The sequence below is a fragment of the Paralichthys olivaceus genome, chromosome 23 (genome assembly GCF_024713975.1).
Source record: "Paralichthys olivaceus isolate ysfri-2021 chromosome 23, ASM2471397v2, whole genome shotgun sequence".
Taxonomy (NCBI): Eukaryota; Metazoa; Chordata; class Actinopteri; order Pleuronectiformes; family Paralichthyidae; genus Paralichthys; species Paralichthys olivaceus.
In genome coordinates, this window is record NC_091115.1 from 5,518,186 (window position 1) to 5,536,811 (window position 18,626).

At 42.5% G+C, this 18,626-nt stretch overlaps 1 protein-coding gene across 9 annotated transcripts; it reads left to right on the forward strand.

Annotated features, from left to right (window-relative positions):
- Positions 1–1,350: 1,350 nt before the first annotated feature.
- On the forward strand, positions 1,351–18,183 carry impdh1b (IMP (inosine 5'-monophosphate) dehydrogenase 1b). Of its 9 annotated transcripts, none has more exons than XM_069519485.1 (16): positions 1,351–1,707; positions 7,004–7,102; positions 7,261–7,341; positions 10,617–10,665; positions 12,553–12,654; positions 12,760–12,834; positions 13,171–13,377; positions 13,479–13,566; positions 13,662–13,861; positions 14,022–14,112; positions 14,325–14,420; positions 14,868–15,011; positions 15,146–15,290; positions 15,366–15,509; positions 15,600–15,683; positions 16,110–18,183. In XM_069519485.1, exons 1-16 carry the CDS (start codon positions 1,487–1,489, stop codon positions 16,129–16,131), a joined length of 1,848 nt encoding a protein of 615 aa, XP_069375586.1. In that variant the 5' UTR covers positions 1,351–1,486; the 3' UTR covers positions 16,132–18,183. The 9 variants fall into 9 exon arrangements, with proteins under 9 accessions (XP_069375586.1, XP_069375587.1, XP_069375588.1 ...); XM_069519486.1 differs by having other exon boundaries at positions 7,264–7,341; XM_020092253.2 differs by lacking the exon at positions 1,351–1,707 and adding an exon at positions 4,623–4,782.
- Positions 18,184–18,626: the final 443 nt, after the last annotated feature.

The window sequence follows — 18,626 nt, forward strand, 5'->3', positions numbered from 1 at the left end:
GTTATCGGCGCTGTGTGGGTGAGGGGTTTCCATTAACATGTGTCGAGAATGGCAGTGAGTTGTAAGTGGGGAACTTACTGGAGCCTCAGAGGACAGGCTAAGAGGATTTTCCATCTTAACGTCCCAGCAGCTGTCACAAACATTCAGTCACCTGGAGGTGATCCCTTTGAGAAGAGCGAGGGCCCCAAGTGTGTGTGTGTGTGGGGGGGAACCTCTTTAGATGAGGATCCTTAATCGAGAACAACAGTTTCCTAAAATGGAACAATTCAACACATTCATCCCATATATATATATATATATATATATATATATATATATATATATATATATGTTTACAGCTTGCTATAGGTGTGATTGAAAAAGAGCCAGTTTGACATGTGGAATCAATGGTGCAACCGTCTCTTGAAGTGCTTTTGAACTTGTTTGGGGTCATTATGCAACACTGACACTTTGGTGCAAGCTTCACTCAGCAATGTCAATGTTGGATCATAAGTCTGACCACAGGCCTCAGGCTTTTCTACGAGGCCTTAAAAAACAAAACAAGTCCAACCTGAAAGAGGAGATTAATTTACATGTTTCCTGTTTGGTTTTGCAGAAAAATAAAAAGCAACACACCACCATCTTGCTGCCTGAGCTGTAGAAACTGTGCTGCTCTCTTTGGACCACGTGTCTCTGGTCCTGTTCATTCTAATGCAAAAAAAAAAAAAATCCTCTTTGTGAAAGTGACATGGTGCTGCCGATAGATAGAAAGCAGGATTAACTGATGCGTGGAGGGGGAGGAAGACATGGAGGGAGCCTCATGCATGGAGCACTCAGCGGGACAGGGCCGCTCGCTCCATTCAACTTGTGGAGAATCGCTCGGGGGCCACGGCGGCTTTATCCAACATGTAAGTACAGTGCTGTGTCCTGCCCTTTTAATTTTCCTCCACTATCTCCTCCACTATTTCAAAGACATCAGCACAGCCGCCTCACCACAACAACAACGCTCTGCTGCTGGCATCATTACCACAGCAACACCCTCTCAGTGGGAGAATCTCCTAGGTGACGCCCTCTATTGACACGCCTAGAGGTGGCCGGTGCCTTTTTGTAGGCAGGTGCATCCTGTGCAGGAGCAGAAGGAGTCACTCGCCACTGCTTGGTCCTTTTTTTTTGCATTTCTCTCTGTCTCTGTGGGAACACCTGTGTATCTAGTCTGGTAGTTAGCAGCAGCATAAACAGAGCAGGCAAAGGAATTCAGATAAGAAGATTAGACACAAATGGGGAGTTTGCATTTGTTCTTTTTACAAAATGTAACTTCCAAACTTGCTAAACTTTTGGTTGTGAAGCTCATATAATAACAGGGATTTCAACCCAAAAATCACTGGGACCCCAACGTGACCTTCAGCTGGTGGAAACCTTGTCTGTTTGAAAACAAGAAAAACTGGTGATAGGCTGCAAAGCAAAGAAAAGAGGGCCACTGGACTCAGAGACCGACCTTGGACAGAGGATGGAGGGGTATGGTTATGAGCACTTCATTGCAGAAAGAGAGGGGGAGAGCCAGCAGGCAGATTATCGGAGAATTGTGGGGGACACACAGCTGCCACCTGCGAACATTGGATCCCGGGAAGGTGAACAGTACCTCCGGCAGACCTCACACGGCCATGGACATGAGACTGCAGCCCAGAGATACAGTGCTACCCGCATCCAGGCCGGTCTTGGCCCAGAGAGGTGAGTTAGTGGGAAACACGGGGGAGAATTAGTAACTTTCAGGTGTAACTCACACTGTGTGTAGGTTGGTTTTTTTTTAATTTATGTGCCACAAACGAGTTTCTGAGCTGTTATTTAGATCTCTGCAGAAATTTGAATGAATGGTCACACTATAAAAAAAGAAAATCAGTCCTTGTGTAAAGGACTTTGCACAAGTAGAATATTCTTTTCAATCCTAAATGTCAAAGCCCATTATACAATAAAAGATAATGATGCCCTGTCAGTTCTCTGATTGGCTGCACCTTCATGACGCTGCACATGTAAATCAGCTTCATGCCACTGGGTTGGTTTACACGTCCACTCACACTTGCATTAAGATCAGCTTGCAAATGCCCCTCGTGTAGTTAAATCTCTATGCTTTGGGTGACGCACTTTATTCGTGAGATGTGTGACGACCTCGTGGATAACACTCTAGTCTTGTGAGCAGATGCTCATGTAAAAAAGAAACAACAAAGCAGAGATGTTAAGTTGCCAGGTCCTATTTTTATCGTTGCTCCCCTGCCCCTCCTGCGCACTCACAATTCCACGATGCATCATCAAGGCAGGAGAGAGTGAGCGAGCGGCGTGCTGCAGGGCGGATGAACAAGGCTGAATCGAGCGCTCAGAATAGCAACAGTGCATAAAGGAACCAGTGACCGATACATGCAACGACCCACATGTAATTTGACACAGACACAGGGGCGGGGAAACGGATCTACCTTTGTCACCTTTTGCAGACACATCCAGGAACCCTCACCTCAGATTATTATAGAACAAGGGAGGACCGGGGATACAGGGAAGACCTTAATCCCACCCCTAATTTCTGACAGGCAGGATCTGCAGTTGTTTTCACTGTGCCATAATAAGCAACCTCATTATGCTACACATTGCAAAAGAAAATATGATGATGGTGCTGCTGCTCTGCTGAAGATTGAGGAGACTGATTTGTGATTTGCTGAAAACACATTTAAAAGTAGCTCTTGGTGTCGTTGAAGTGACCAATTCGTAAAACAGGAAAACTACTTCCCTCTTTTTCCTGACAAACCGGTCTTAAAACATTTGATTCTGCTGTTGCGCCGCTGACAGCTTGAAGAGAAGAGCAGCACACTGTCAGGACAAGTAATGTGAGCTGGCATGTGTGAGCACTGAATTCTGGGAAGGTTTTATGTTATTTGCTTTAAGACAAGTGACTTACAACCTATCGTCTTAAGCATGATGAGGTGTTTTTGCAATGTTTGGCATTGCTTATGTACTCCATTCCTAAAAGAAGACTTCTTTCCTTCCTTCCTTCTTTACTTCCTCCCTTCCTTGCTTCCTTTATCATAAGATTTCCCAGCAGTTAATTACCAATATTATTTTCATGGTTTAAATTCCCTTAATTTCCTGCCATAAACATCTGTGAACACCTGTATACTACATTTACTTTTGGTGCTAGAAATAAAAAATGGCCCTGAAGTTCCCTGACAAAACCTTTTGCAAGCTTATTCCAGCTGTTATCGTGTGAGTAAAAAGGGGCCGGCTCTGGCCTTTCACTATGCTTAATCCAGTTTAGATGATTTGACATGTGATCAAAATTCAGAGCAGGGGCTCCTAAATTCAACATAATGTTTCTCTAGGTTAAAATAGACATGGAGCTTTTTTTTCACTCTGAGGGAGGAAATCAATACCCCCTTGTCTTCACTTTTCTACACATCTGAGAGAATGACTCAGCCACATGATTTACTCTCTTAAAAGTAATTAAAGTCATGTCCGGAACTGTCATCAGATACCAAAGATTGATGTATGACAACACAATATTTTACAATATAATGAGTTTAATGTTTGCATGTGAAATCTAAGGCTAATAGAATTTTAAAGGACCCCACTGACCCGTCTAACTGCCTTTTTAATTTTCTCTTTTCTCACTAGAGACTGAAAAGTGTTTAAAAAAGTGCTAAACAACAGATTCCAGTATAGTTCTCAGTAGTACCTAAATACTCCTGAATACTCTTAATCTAGCACTGCGGGCCACAAGGCATGCTTTTAATAAAGGGCAATAAAGCAGATGTTCTTTTTATATAATGCACTTAAGTACTTTATCTTGTGGTTCGCTGCTGCTGATTATCCCCCTACAGGTGCTAGTGTCTCAGCCATTCATTTGATATGTTTTATTTATTTCAACATTTGTTTGATTAGTTGAATTGTATGATGGAAGGGATCAGATTTCACTTGTGTGTTTCATACTCGATGATTTATTTTGGGTGTGTGTGTGTTCTTGTTTGGGTGAGACAAATTCTGATCATTCTGAATCTTCATGCAGAAATACTATATGTGCAAGTGCAATATTTACATTTTAAATCTAGTGGATGCATAGAGATGAATAATGGATGTGATCAAATAAAGTACCTGAGCAATATAGGAGATGTCTGACACACACAGACACACAGTTGTGTCTTCAGGACTTCAGAGGACATTACGCTGACTTTACCTGAAGTTAAACCAACCCTTAACCAAAGTTACCACTTGCCTTACCCTAAATTTAACCATGATTATCCTTCGAGCTTGCATTACCCTAACCTAAATCTATACCTAGACCTAAATTTAACCTCGACCCAAGTTAAACCATGGTTACTACTTGCTTTACTCTAATCCTAATCTCTATCTTAACCTGACCTTAAAACGTGTCTTCAGTTTAAAATGTGATGACATAGATTTATTAATAGAAAAGTATTTACGGGGACTTGATTCTAAAGATAAGATGAGATAATCAGTCAGGAATAAACACACACACACACACACACACACACACACACACACACACACACACACACACACACACACACACACACACACACACACACACACACACACACACCAGGACGCAGAGGGTTAAACACGCCTCTGACTGGAGACAGGGGATGTGACGCTGCTGCTGCTCGTACATAACAGCAACACACACCGTCTGCACACACACAACACACACGGACACACACTCTCTCCTCTCTCCACTTTTACATGCAGACCTGCACTGTCGCGCCTCGGGACCACGCGGTGTTTTCATCCAGTCTGTCCTTCCAGGTAAAAAGAAAAACAATCCTCCGTCCTCCAGCCTGAGTTCACTCCGGGGAAAGTTGCCTCCTTCCTCCGTCAACGTGGGCATCATCAGCTTCTCGCGGCTACAAGCTAACGTTACTCGGTTCCGGTAGGAGGAGGGGGGGTGGTGGTGGACAAGGCGTCGCAGTTTTACGCTAGAGACGTAGTTGCCAATTTTAAAACGCGTTGTTAGCTCGAGAAGAGAAAAAGCCGTAAAGTCTGAAGTTTCCCCCTTTTTTTTTTACTTTTTCTACGCGAGGCTAAAATAACCGCTGCTAATGCTAAATGCTAACGCTCTCACCCACATGTCTGGACGCGGCTGTGCCCGAAACTTCACGTGTGCGCGTTCTTCGCACATCTGCAGCAGATGTGTCGGCTTCGTGTGATGTTGAGTTTAAGACTCGACGAGCTAACACCGCAGCCGGAGCCCCGTGAGGTGTAGCCGGGCAGTAAGTGACTGCTTCGGCATTGAAATGCTCTTTATTTATGTCCAACTCTTTTGCTAAATTCGCCTTTTAAATGTAAAATTCACGTGGCTGAATGAAGCTCCAGCCACGTTAGCAGCTGGCTGAAGAAACACGGCTAGCTTAACGGGTAGTTTTAACGATATTGTTGTAGTGTTTACTTAAAAACAGCTGTTATTATCTGGAGCTTCGCTTGGGTTGATTTTTCAATTCATTTATTTAACTTATGTTACCTCTAATGTTACAGAACATAAAGTAACAGCACCCGCTTTGCCCTCCTGAACATCTGAGATATATATTCGTCATCAGTCATCATCAACCTGCATCCAATACATGCGGCTGGAAAGAAGCCCGACGTGCACCCTCGAACGCGGCACCAAAGCCCCGTAGGCGTTTCGACAAAATTTTTTTTTGTCTCTGTCCTCATAACTAACCTAATCCGATTAGTAAAATATCATCGATTGTTTCGCATGTGACGGGAGCCTCCCTTCAATTCGGCCTGCGTTTAAGACTCAAAACACAATGAATCGTTGTAGAATTTCAACTTATTGCGATGGGTCACCTGCTACAGTAAAAATGCATCGAGGCTAACGTTAGCTTAAATGCACAGACGTGTAAGCTAACGGTGTTTTGATGATATGATGCGACTGAGCTGTGACAGATGCTAACATGGATTGTCAGCTGTAGCTTTGTTGTTGTTGTTGTTGTTGTTGTTGTGTTTCACTGCACAAACACAGGTGGGCCAACTGGTTTATATCGAGGAGTGTGTGTAACTAATGTTTGTTAGCTTCTGGTAAAGTCATGTAAATAGAAAATTCACTCCAGCAAAGTGATGAAGACTGTAATTTATTCATTGTATATTATTCAGCATTAATGCAAACCATGCGCCCCCTGCTCAGTGGTCCGGGTTGGAGTCAGTGGGTCACACGGTCATGTTTTACTGGGACACGCGGTCGTGTGGGGACTCCTGATGCGTTTGTTGACATCCTGTTGTTTTCCAATTTGTGATCTGTAAACAACAATGGTTTTAATAGTTGTGATGCAGAGATACTTCTGAGTTATCTTCATATTGTTATTTTATCAACATTCAATTTTGTTTTGTTTTGTGCACAGCACAGTTCTTAGCACAAAATCATATTGTTAATAAGACTATTAAATAATTCATATTAATGAATCTCAAGAATGTAAAACCACCCAAAAGTCAACTCATTCATAAGACAATTATAGCATGAAGAGAAAAGGAGTCTGGACTTTCTTCAGATCTTCAGCAGGAGAGCTCGGCTCAGACTGTAACTTACAGCCCCTCTGGCAAATGTCAGGAGCTCCCAAATCAGCTTAAGACAGTTTTAGGAAACGAGGAATAAGAGTTAATGTCTTTTGTTTTAGTGATGGGAGAGAGGACGAAGGGATGCTAACAAATCTCCAGCATCGTTTTTGTACTCTCTCCAGCTCTCTGAAGAGGCCTTTTCTCAGCCCGACGTTATCACATGACTGTTAATGTTTTCATAAGAGGAGGAAGCATCTGGCACCTGCTGCACAGGCGCTCTGACCTGATGTTGCCTGAGGGATGTTGATGTTGCCATGGTTATGTCTTTTTGTGAGAAGGTCATTAAAGCTCTGCCTGCGAAGGGGATGTCTAGTGTTCTGGCGGAGCGTCCTGGCACTGTCTGTAACATGAGCATCTGTTATGTGATTGTCGAGCTGCACAGTTGATTGAAGTTGCTCTCCTTGTTATTTGGCAGCATGGCGGATTACCTGATCAGCGGCGGCACGGGCTACGTACCTGAAGATGGACTCTCGGCTCAGCAGCTCTTCTCGATCGGAGACGGCCTCACATACAAGTGAGTTTCCTTATCACAGATTTTTTTCCTTTAAATCTCAGTTCAGTAATAAAAACAATTCATAGTGAGGTCTCCTGATTTTTAAAACCTCACCTGCGCGCAACGGTGGGTGAAGTGTACGCACGGTGCATTGTAATGGCCAACGCATTTTGAACCAGCAGATCTGACCAACAGTGTGTTGTCTCCGACGGTCAAACGGCTGAAGAGCTATGCTCTAAAGGAGATGGGTTGACTTACAAGTGAGTAAAACAAGTCATCTTCCAACTGTTTTGAAACTGTGCCCTTTAAAATCCTTTGTGTCTCCAAATGATGAATTCAAAAGAGGGAAGCAAATGACTGTCCTAACTCTACTTCGAGTGAGACAAACCAAAACCTAAATGTGAATCTGGAGTCTTTTTAAAGTGCATGAATACAGAAGATAAGCTGAGTGCTTGTTGGATCGCTCGACCTGAACTTGGTCATGGGGATGAAATTTGCTTCCAGTAGACGTGACAGCATTATTGACTTCAACTAACATCACAGTGCACGACCTGTCCTGTGTGCATGATGGAACAGCTTGTGCACTTTGTTAGTGACACTATTTCTCAGCACGCACTCCTCGTAAGCATTCTGGTGACACATGCTTTAAAAATCATCACATATTCTGGCTAAGATCATTTTCTTAACAAATCCCTCATTTTTTATTTCCTTAATAATTAATGACAAGTACGTTATCCATCGCGGTTGCAGTGGCTGTTGGACACACAAGCATGAAGCATGCCTCTTTTTCTTACCTTTTGCTTTTGCTGAACTAAAACTTTCTCCAAACGTGATGACTGTGCTTTAACTCCTATGTTTATGTTATGTGAATATGTTTTGCCACAGGTGCTGCCACGACAGGGGTGGGGAACCTTTTTCCAATCGGGGGCCATTTCAGTTTTCATAACATCCTTCAAGAGCCAAACTAAACTGTGAAATTCATACATTGCGTGTATGTGGGATTTACACTGTCTCTCTAATTTGGGTTTTTCACAAGTTTGTGTCATTCAGTGTTTGAGCGAAGTCATAAACACCAAGCAGATCAGCTTGTTCAAGTAAAACAGCTCAACAGATATGTTTACTCTCCTTGGTTTACTTTCAATGTCCTGAAACCAGACGTGTGAAGAAGTTTTGCAAACTCACCTGTGCACTCAGCAGCCTTTTGTTGGAAAATGCTCAGCGTTTGCACACAATGTATGAATCTTTATTTGACTTTGTCCAGTTTAAGCAGCCACAGGAGGCACCAACGAATGTTGTCTCTCTGTCAGTTTGTGGTCTTGTGAAAGCTGCAGGACTTTACAGGAGAGCATTAACTTCGCCCCAAATCGCCCAGTTTAGCTGCATTTTTCCCAGCTGTACTGATGTTCAAGACTTTTTCTTCAGATTCACTGTGAGCACACTGACACTATTAATTCACCAAAGAAAAATTCTTAATCTTTGTAAATTTTTCTTGGAAAGCTTGATTCCACATCTACTTTTCTTGCCAGTTGCCTCTATGCTTGCCAGTGATGACGTGTAGCCCTGTTTCGTTCACGCTGACCGTGACCTGACAGGCACACAGCCAGAAGGACAGTTTACTATTTCATGTTCTTTCAAACATTGCTGTTGTGAGATTTATAATTTTCCATTAGTTGTTTTAAGCCAACAAATCATTTTAAAAGTCATTTTGAAAGGTTTTTTTTTCTTCTTCTAAGTCTTTCCCTTTAAGCAGTGCTGCTCCTGCTGCTCCTGCTGCTCCTGCTGCTCCTTAGCAGCTAATTGAATAGAAAACATAACAATGTTTGAGTGTGTCCACGTGTGATTGAAGAACGTCTGCCACACTTTAATCAAGCGCATCACGACTAAAGGAAATTCTGCGCACATGATGGCCTGAATTAACATCATGTGAAGTGCAGGAGCAATTGGCGTGAATTGGGTTGGTCTGAGGATGAATGAGTCTGTACAAGCCACTTGTCCTGTGTTTCAACCTTTTATAACGTCTACAAACATCCCTGTAATTCAATTTCCAAAGTCCCTCTCATGCATCATTTATAGGTATAGGTTGGTTTTAGGTTCATTCTCTTTGTCTTTCCCATTCACACAACTCTGAGGGTTTCAGCTCACCCATATTCTTTTGACTAAACCCTCACACACGGGAGCACATGGTCACGAGCTGTACTTAAGATGGCCTGTCTCACTTTTTTTGAAATCCTTAAGGGCAAGTTCCAAAGAGCTCCAGTTAAATCTTGATAATAGAGTAGTGTTAACCTAGTTGGTGTGTTACAAGCACAACAGAGCAGACAGTGGCAGTTATATTCCCTCTGCCAACTGTAGCTAGTCTAATGTCTGCTTTTATTTTGATACACAAACCAAATAAAGGGATAGAAATCAGATGAACAAATGTTAATCATTGACCCCGTTTGTTTGTTGTTAAGTTTTCAGCTTTCCCTAAAAAAAGGACTGGACTGATTTCCTCAAATCTCAGTAGAAGCATGTGTTACGTCAGGGAAGACCCCTAAAATATTGGAGCGATATTTCCAAATATGGTGTTTTCTGTGAATAATTAATGGATCTTGATGAAAGAAATCAGGCACGTTTAAAAGACTATCTGCTTTAAAAGAAACTTGGAGCAATGCTTCCAGATGCTTCTTGTGGGTGTGGACATACAATACATATATAACAAACTGTAGAAGCCGGTAAGACCAGTTCTCGCCTTAACAGTCATATTATAACACTATAATAATCTCCAAGCCTGCGTTTTCTTTACTATAACTAGGCCGATTGCAGCGCTGACCCAGAGTCTGTAAACTCGGCCTGTGTGCTGCAGTTGAGGTTTGCGGCCACTGCTAAAAGCTAGCAGATGTGTGCTGCGCCTCCTACGCGACCTTTATGTTTGGTTTGGTGTTTGGGTTGTTAAAACGAGGGGAAACAGACAGGACTCCTCCCTCGCAGTGTCCTATCAAGTGTGGATGGTTCAGATTTATTTATTTCCCCACCCACCACGCAAGAGTACTGCTTTGTAAAATACTTGCTGTGTGTAGCCTGTTCCCTAATGCAACAGTCTAATACATCAGTAACTGTGCCGACTGTACAACTTATTTACTCCAAGAATAATACAAACTTTTAAATATGACTGTGGATGGTGTGTATTTAAAGGCTGAGTCTCGGCGGTGGCCTGGTCTGAATCCATTTTTCCCCAGTGAAGACACGGTCACACATGTGATTGGCCTCGCCACAGGAAGTGAATGTTTTATTCGAGGTTCGTCAGCGAGATATTTGCGTATGTGTTACCGCGCTGTGACGCTGCTGCAGGAGACCTATTCTTCTTCCTTAATTGATTTGTGTGTGTGACTGTAATGCAATGATTTGTAAAAATGTGGAAAGTATATTTGCACATATATGCAGTGAAGTAAAAGTGAAAAGTACACGAGGATAAATCTACTTAAGTACAGATGCATGAAAAATAAGTACAGTAACGAATTAAAAAATATCTTTGCATTTTCTTAATGTCTTTCAGTGACTTCCTGATTTTACCCGGCTTCATCGACTTCACATCAGATGAAGTGGTGAGTACACAACCGATCGCAGATATCTGAGAGTACGGAGATACATGACCTCACAGTTCAGGGGCCGGTTCGGAGCCAGTGCCTGATCTTGAACCAGTTTCACAGCCAAAGAACTGGTTCTCCAACTCTGCGCTGGTGTAGAAGATGGAACCGCTTAGGTCAGGGGCTGGGGGCAGGATTATCGACCACCATTTTTACATAAGTTGAGACAACTCCGAACCAGCACCAGGTTCACATCTGTTGAAAAGAAAAAACTATGAGGTCTGTTATTATTCCAGAAAATTGTTGCAAGTACATCTAAGTCGAGGTTTCATGGGTATTTTGAAGAAGCCAATCGTTTCTTCAGTTCCGCCCACACCCCTCAGGATGATGAAGTGAAGCAGTGTCAGCAGACAGACCATTCCTGGCAGAGCCACTTCCTAAACCATCAGCCTTATTACAGTTGAGTCTTTTTAATTTCTTCTTTTTAAACAAACCTCTCCTATAGGCCTCAGGATCATTTTGGTAACTGCAGCTCTCACAAAAATAGTTTTCTTTTTGGGTGAAACCGTCTGCATCACTTCTCCTCTCCTCTTGGCTGCTCTGCTATTTTTGCTCTCTGTGGTCTGGTCCCACTGGCTGCTCCCTCACCCTCATGTTTACATTTGTGTCTGGTCGGCTGCTCGTCCACGTCTCCCGGCAGATGACGGCAGAGTTAATCTCTCGGGCTTTAGATGAAATCCCTCTCTTCTGCTTTGTCAATTCTGGAGGGTTTTAATTTAATTGATAGCTCTAATCTCCCGCTGTTCTCCAGCTCCTTTGCTTCAACTGTGCAAGCTGCTTGTCTGCCTCAATGCGTTGTCATGGGTTAGAGTCTCAGTGTGGCCTAGTTTTTCACTGGGTAGTGAAGTAAAATACTGTCCACACACTGAAGCTCAGTTATGCGCTTGGAGGTTAGGGTTCACTCTGTTTAAAAAAAAAAAAAAAAAAATGCCACGTGTGAGAGGAGCTGTTGTGGGAAATTCCTTGGGGCCGTGATGTGTGATGCTGAATGTAGCAGGTTAGTGCAGTTCTGCTCTCTAGATGGAGAAATGCTCTCAGGTGATTTTCTCTCGCCTTCGCCATGAACCTGTGAGAAAAGCGGCACACAGCCTCCATAGTTTATGTCTGACACAGATAAGGAGTTAAAACTCATGTGCAAGGAATGTCATTATTTTCAGTCCCTCCAGCTGAAGATAACAAAAATCTGTCACTGTTATGGGAATCGGTGGGACGTGAAAATTAAATCTGGTGGTGGGAGATTCTTTAGCAGGGCTCATTTTCAGGTTTAGGTCCCTGACAGGAAGGAAAAAGGTTTAGATTGACTCACAAACTAGAAAGGTCCTCAGTGGAGCGTATATCTCTTTTATAATTGAATTATAAAAGATACAAGCAAGTGGTCTGATGATTATTCACCTCCGCCAATTGTTTTTTGTTGCATTAACTACCCAACTTGTTTACATGACATTTTGTGGAGCGGTAGGACATGAGGCATGGAAGAGTTAATCAAATATTGGTGCATATTCAAATCAGGGATTTTGTAGTTAGTTTTTGCATGTTCCTGTGGACACATAAACAGACACAAGTGCAAGTATAACCTCCGGTGGAGGTGATAAAACCTAAATGACACACCAAAGCCAATATTTAGTTAAAATGAGTCTGTCTCATAAGTGTGCTTTCAATGAACTTACTGGCCTTTTGTTAATTTAGGTATTTTGTTACCCTGGAATAGATTTTAACACATTTAACTTGTTGGAACAACAGTAGTGTCCTGTATATCTTGCTAGTTCATTCCGCCCCCTAGTGGATTATATACGAAATGTCAGAAACGCACTCCAATGTGCATCACTGTCTTGTTTTTGTCTCCAGGACCTGACATCCGCACTGACCAGGAAGATCACCCTGAAGACCCCTCTCATCTCCTCCCCCATGGACACCGTCACAGAGTCGGCCATGGCCATCGCTATGGCGGTAAGATGACGATTCGCTGAAAACGCTATCGTTAAAAAGCACTAATATTTCCTGAATTTGATCATCCTCAAATCCACTGATCCTTTTGAATTTTGAATCTGGCAGCTAATGGGAGGCATCGGCATCATTCACCACAACTGCACGCCAGAATTTCAAGCCAACGAGGTCCGCAAGGTCAAGGTAAACGAAGATTATCCCTCATAGCAGATAACTACTGTAGTTATGTTGTTCACTCGTGTGTTGTCGTAGAGTTGTATTGTTTCTTGGGTTGTATTTTGTTTCTGTTATTTCAAATTATTTCTCATTTCGTCCTTGTAAAGTTGAGGGTGTTTGTCATCTTTTAAGGTTGCCTTTAGTTTGTGTGTGTTCGTTTAATTTTTGTATTCGTAAAACACTGTTCAATTATCATTGTGTGTCGTGTGTACTTTGACTTTGACCTGCTCTTGCTGCTCTGCATAAATCGAGAGGGAAATAAAAACAATAATTCAAATATTTATGTTTGGTTTTGGCTTCCAGAGGTTTGAGCAGGGTTTCATCACAGACCCAGTTGTGATGAGTCCGCGCCACACGATTGGGGATGTGTTTGAGGCCAAAGTAAGACACGGCTTCTCTGGTATTCCTGTCACAGAGACAGGCAAAATGGGCAGCAAACTGGTCGGCATCGTCACCTCCAGAGATATCGACTTTCTTTCTGAGAAAGACCACAACAGACCCCTGGAGGAGGTGTGTATCTTTCATATTTTGTTTCATATATTCATCACTTGAAATTTGTTTTTATTGGCATCCCTTGTAATTCTTACATTCATCTGCCGATGATCTTCTAGGCCATGACTAAGAGGGAGGAGTTGGTTGTGGCTCCAGCTGGTGTAATGCTGAAAGAAGCTAATGATATTCTGCAGCGCAGTAAAAAAGGTGAATACAATTTTGTGCATAAAATAAAGCAAGTATTTATTTATTTATCTTAGAATGTAATTTATCATCCTGTCCTTCACTCTCTCTGTGACCAGGCAAACTTCCTATTGTGAACGATAACGACGAGCTGGTGGCCATTATTGCCAGGACGGATCTGAAGAAGAACAGGGATTACCCGCTGGCCTCCAAAGACTCACGCAAACAGCTGCTATGTGGCGCCGCCATCGGCACCAGAGAGGACGACAAATACAGACTGGACCTGTTGGTGCAGGCTGGAGTGGATGTTGTTGTACTGGTGCGTGTTGAATTAGTAAAGAGTTGAACAATAGAGTTTTTAAATATTTGATTCTGTAAATGATCTCAAAGCCCCAAAATGTTGCCAATTATTGTTTCTTGTCTTTATAAATAACAGTGAACTGAATGTACTTAAACCAAAAATGTTTTTGCATTTCTAGGACTCGTCACAAGGCAACTCGGTGTATCAAATCAACATGATAAATTATATTAAACAGAAGCATCCAGAGTTGCAGGTGGCGGGAGGAAACGGTGAGTCTGTTTCTGTTCCATTATTAATTAGAATTTCTCTGAGTAGCGTGGGTTAAAAAACCCTGTTGTTCCATTTCCTTGGGGGAGGTAATTATGTACTTGTGTGGGGGGTAAAAAAAGCATTAGACAAAGGGCATACGTTTTGTAATCATCAAACATTTTATAATATCCCCAAAATCGAATACTTTTCTTTCCTGTTTCTCCACCTGCAGTGGTTACAGCAGCCCAGGCCAAGAACCTGATCGATGCTGGTGTGGATGCGTTAAGAGTCGGAATGGGCTGTGGCTCCATCTGCATCACACAGGAAGGTACTGATCTGTTTTACTGTGTCACCTCCTGAACGCAGTCGCAGCTCGTTTTATCTTTGTCCTGGTACCATGTGAGCAGCTGCACACTGAAATATAGGAGCATTAGGAAGTTGATGTATAATATTCAGTTAATTCATCAGTAATACAAGAAGAAGGAAAGGCGATCAGCTGGTAGCAGTAACAAATACCCTGAGACCACTCCTAGTTGTCATGGTGATCTACCAAGGCCCTGTTCTGGGTTGCCATGGGGACCAGCCTCATGCTCAGACTAGGTCACGTTCATCAGCGAGAACAGAGGAGACATGTTTCAGCACAAACGACATGAACCTGAAGAAGCTCAGTGAAATGGACGCTGCGTCCCGCTCGTCCAAACTTCTGCATCACCTCGGCATGCTGTGTGATTTGTCTCCATGGCGATTATATTAAATTACGTTATCTCCCTTCCAGTCATGGCGTGTGGGCGGCCCCAGGGGACCTCGGTGTACAAGGTAGCGGAGTACGCCAGACGTTTCGGTGTGCCAGTCATTGCTGATGGTGGCATACAGACCGTGGGTCATGTGGTGAAGGCGCTTTCACTGGGAGCGTCGACTGGTGAGATTACAAAGATTGTGACACGCACTGTCGTAACATCTTCCTGCCAACAAAGTGGTTTATACCTTCAGTGATGAGGTCAGGTTGACTAATACAAGATCGCAGACATAACTCTCTCCCGTCTCCCACGCCAGTTATGATGGGCTCATTGCTAGCGGCAACCACTGAAGCTCCAGGAGAGTACTTCTTCTCAGACGGCGTGCGGCTGAAAAAGTATCGCGGCATGGGCTCCCTGGACGCTATGGAGAAGAGCACCAGCAGCCAGAAACGCTACTTTAGGTATGTTAAGAGGTCACGAGTCATGAAAAGCCAAATTGCGGGGAGAGTGTTAAGTGTGTGATGTCTTTTCCACAGCGAGGGCGACAAGGTGAAAGTAGCCCAGGGCGTGTCGGGCTCGGTGCAGGACAAGGGGTCCATCCACAAGTTTGTACCGTACCTGATAGCTGGGATCCAACATGGCTGCCAGGACATCGGGGCAAAGAGTCTCTCTGTCCTCCGGTGGGTAGTTTGTATTTTTGTGGATTAATGGTCACAATACAAATGTCAGCTGTTCTTATTATAATGAAGAACATTTGTATTTTACTTTAGTTCCATGATGTACTCCGGTGAGCTGAAGTTTGAGAAGCGAACCATGTCTGCACAGGTGGAGGGAGGCGTTCACGGTCTCCACTCGTAAGTAACAAAGATCCTCTGTAGGTGTATGATGATTTAAATTGTTCTTACTGCTCATAAACAGCTTTGCTCCAGAGCCTGATAGATGAATGACATTAGCGAAAGTAAAGCTGCTCTATAGTTGCAAGAAAAAACCAAAGCAACAAAAACTATTGCGGTTTTTACTATTTGCTTTAATGATTAAATTTAGATTTATTGTTCTTTTTAAGTGTTTTATTGCATGCATAGTATAATCTGTCTTTTCTATTACTTTGCTCCTATATATTTGATATTGTGAAGCACCTCGTAACTCCAGTTTTGAAAGCCACCATAGAAATAGTTTATCTTTATTATTATTATTAGCAGTTGGTAAAGTCTCCACAGAAATCCTGTTTTTTCTATTCGAGCACACGCTGATCTTTCTTCCATGTGTCTTCGCTTCCACAGTTACGAGAAGCGGCTTTACTGAACAGGGGTGAGGTGGCTGGAGTAAACATCGACGGTGCACGTGAGCACGCTCGATATAACAATGCCCCACACAAAAATCCGTTACCACCCCCTGCACCCTCTCTGGCCCTCCTCCTCCTTCTCCTTGTTGTATCCACTGCTGCTCTCTCTCTGATCCCGACCGCCTGCTTGGTCCGGGAAAGAAAGACGCACGGTAGCGAAGTGAGAATCACCAAACTGACACCGACTCTCTGAACACCTGGGATTTTGCACTCAAGAAGCGGCGCATCAGGGTTTTCAGAATGACATACACACCTGTATCTTGAGTTTGCAGCCTGATCCCAATTGTGTATGTGTGTGTGTGAGATACTGACTGTCTGAATGAAGTGAGGAGCGTGAGAGATATAGTTTAAATGTGTCCTCTTTTGTCCCCTTATTATTATTATTATTGAGTCTAAAACAGCCATGGTGCAATCTCCATCTGCATTTTATTTTTTCGGCTTCCACGCTGACCAGCAAAGCTCTCTGTCGGAAGATTCACGCATCCTAGTTCTTAACCACACTCGTGCGTGTGCAGAAAACAAGATGAAACACTTGTGTGTATGTGTATCATGGCAAACTTCCCTTTCTTTTCTCCTTTTTTTGTGTTTATACGTCATCAAGGATTTAAGCTACTCAATCAACGGTAGCTGCTTATATTTCAGTGCATAATGTTTACTTTGTGTATGGTGGATCATTAGGTACGAGACATTTGGCTGAGGCAGTCACGCTGGCTACATCATTTCCTCCACCGTCAACCTGAAATCAGTCGATCTATCTCGACCCACAGTCTTTACCGCTGTGGACATTTCATTCTCCCCTCAAAGACATGTTGAGCCAAATAATCAGCGTCCTATCTCAGTGAGTTGTGTTCATATGTTGAGCACGGAAGGGACCAAAAAGCTGAAGATCAGGTATGTTTGAAAGTAAACAACCTAAAGTGTATCAATCAAAAAAAGTAAATAATGAAGACTATGATCATTTCTCTGCTCTTTATTTGAAAACTTTTAGATCAGACTTTCTATTAAACCTGTTTAGTTTCTGGGGGCCTTGAACTGAGCATGAAGGGTTTTTGATATGCATGTTCGTTTTTTCACGAAAGCCAGACATGGCTGTATTTATATTCTGCCTAATTGTAATTGCATACATACTGCCAAGTGTTCTGACACTTTCTCTGACACTCTTCTTTTGTAACTTCAAAACCAAAATCCGCACAAGAAGTCGCTTGTTTCCTCGTCACTTGCTCATTCCTGCGCTCTCTCACAGTAGGTTCTGTGTGACAGGCTTTTTTTTTTTTTACCAGAGATATGCCTTGAAACAGGGATTGATACAGGCTGCAGATGACAGCTCCGTGAAAATGCATAATGCTACACACCCTCGCCTCCTTTTCTTACTTTGTAACAGTATCGCTGTGTGTTGTTACCATTCAGCTGATGTAGGAGTAGGCTTTTCTAACATTTTCATACTGGATGTTCTTTTTTGCCAGCTGTATTTTTCTTTTTTTATAAAATCTCCCAGAGTGTAAGAGTCTAGTTGCTTTCCCTAATGTACGTAATCCTGCACAGGGTTCACTCGACTAACTCGTCTTGCTGTTGGAATGAATTGCGAGAAAATGTACATGGCAATATATGAAAAAAATATATATATACATCTATATTCAGTTAAATGACTGCAGCTTGTTCTCAGTCTCCCACCTAAAGACATAATTCAGGTTCTTTTAAAATGTCTTATTGTCAAGAGTCCTGTTCGTCCATCCAAAAAGCACAGATTTAGTACGATGTTAGTGTTGCGCTTTCTATGATGTAAACTTCAATATACTGTTGCTGTTGTTGTTAAAGTTGTCATAGTGGACGCCTCTGCAACCAACAGCCAAAATAAAGAGCTTTTTGGATGGACAGAAAAGACTCGGTCGTCAATAGATCAACTTTTTTTTGAGGAGTATCACTTCAGAACATGTTTACAGTAATAACACTCAACAAGAGAAAAGTTGCTTTTTGCTGTTCAATATGTTTAAGAATAAATAAATAAAACTGTGTTTGGACCACTGTCTTATTTAACACGAGCCGCCGTGACGCGTTCCAGGATAGGAAGTCAAATGAGGCAGAAATTATAAAAACAAAACTTTATTAAACAGTGTGTTCAGCAAAAGTTATATTTGAGCATAAATAAATTAGTAAGCAAGTCATGGAGGAGGAAGTAGAAGCTCAGTCCATCTGTGATAAATGTCAGAGGGAAAAGGTAGTATGATGTTCTGCCAGTAGAGGGTGCCATTGCACCATAACTCAAGGTAGCATATTGGTTTGTAGAGTTCATGATTCACTAAACTTAATATCAATCCCAGTATTTCAACATGACATTAAACGACAGTAATATTCTGCTAAACGTGAATGTGTATTACTTCAGTAGTATTTAATAAGTGCTTAATTCAGTCACAGTACTATCTATTGGAATGTCAGAAAGCAATACAAACATTGTACG

What these genes read in the sequence shown, in the direction of transcription:
- impdh1b (XM_069519485.1), top strand. Translation starts at nt 1,487, where the DNA reads ATGGAGGGGTATGGTTATGAGCACTTCATTGCAGAAAGAGAGGGGGAG. An exon ending in GGAGATGGGTTGACTTACAA is followed by an intron (nt 7,342 to 10,616) that starts GTGAGTAAAACA and finishes AATGTCTTTCAG; the next exon opens with TGACTTCCTGATTTTACCCG. An exon ending in CATCTGCATCACACAGGAAG is followed by an intron (nt 14,421 to 14,867) that starts GTACTGATCTGT and finishes TCTCCCTTCCAG; the next exon opens with TCATGGCGTGTGGGCGGCCC.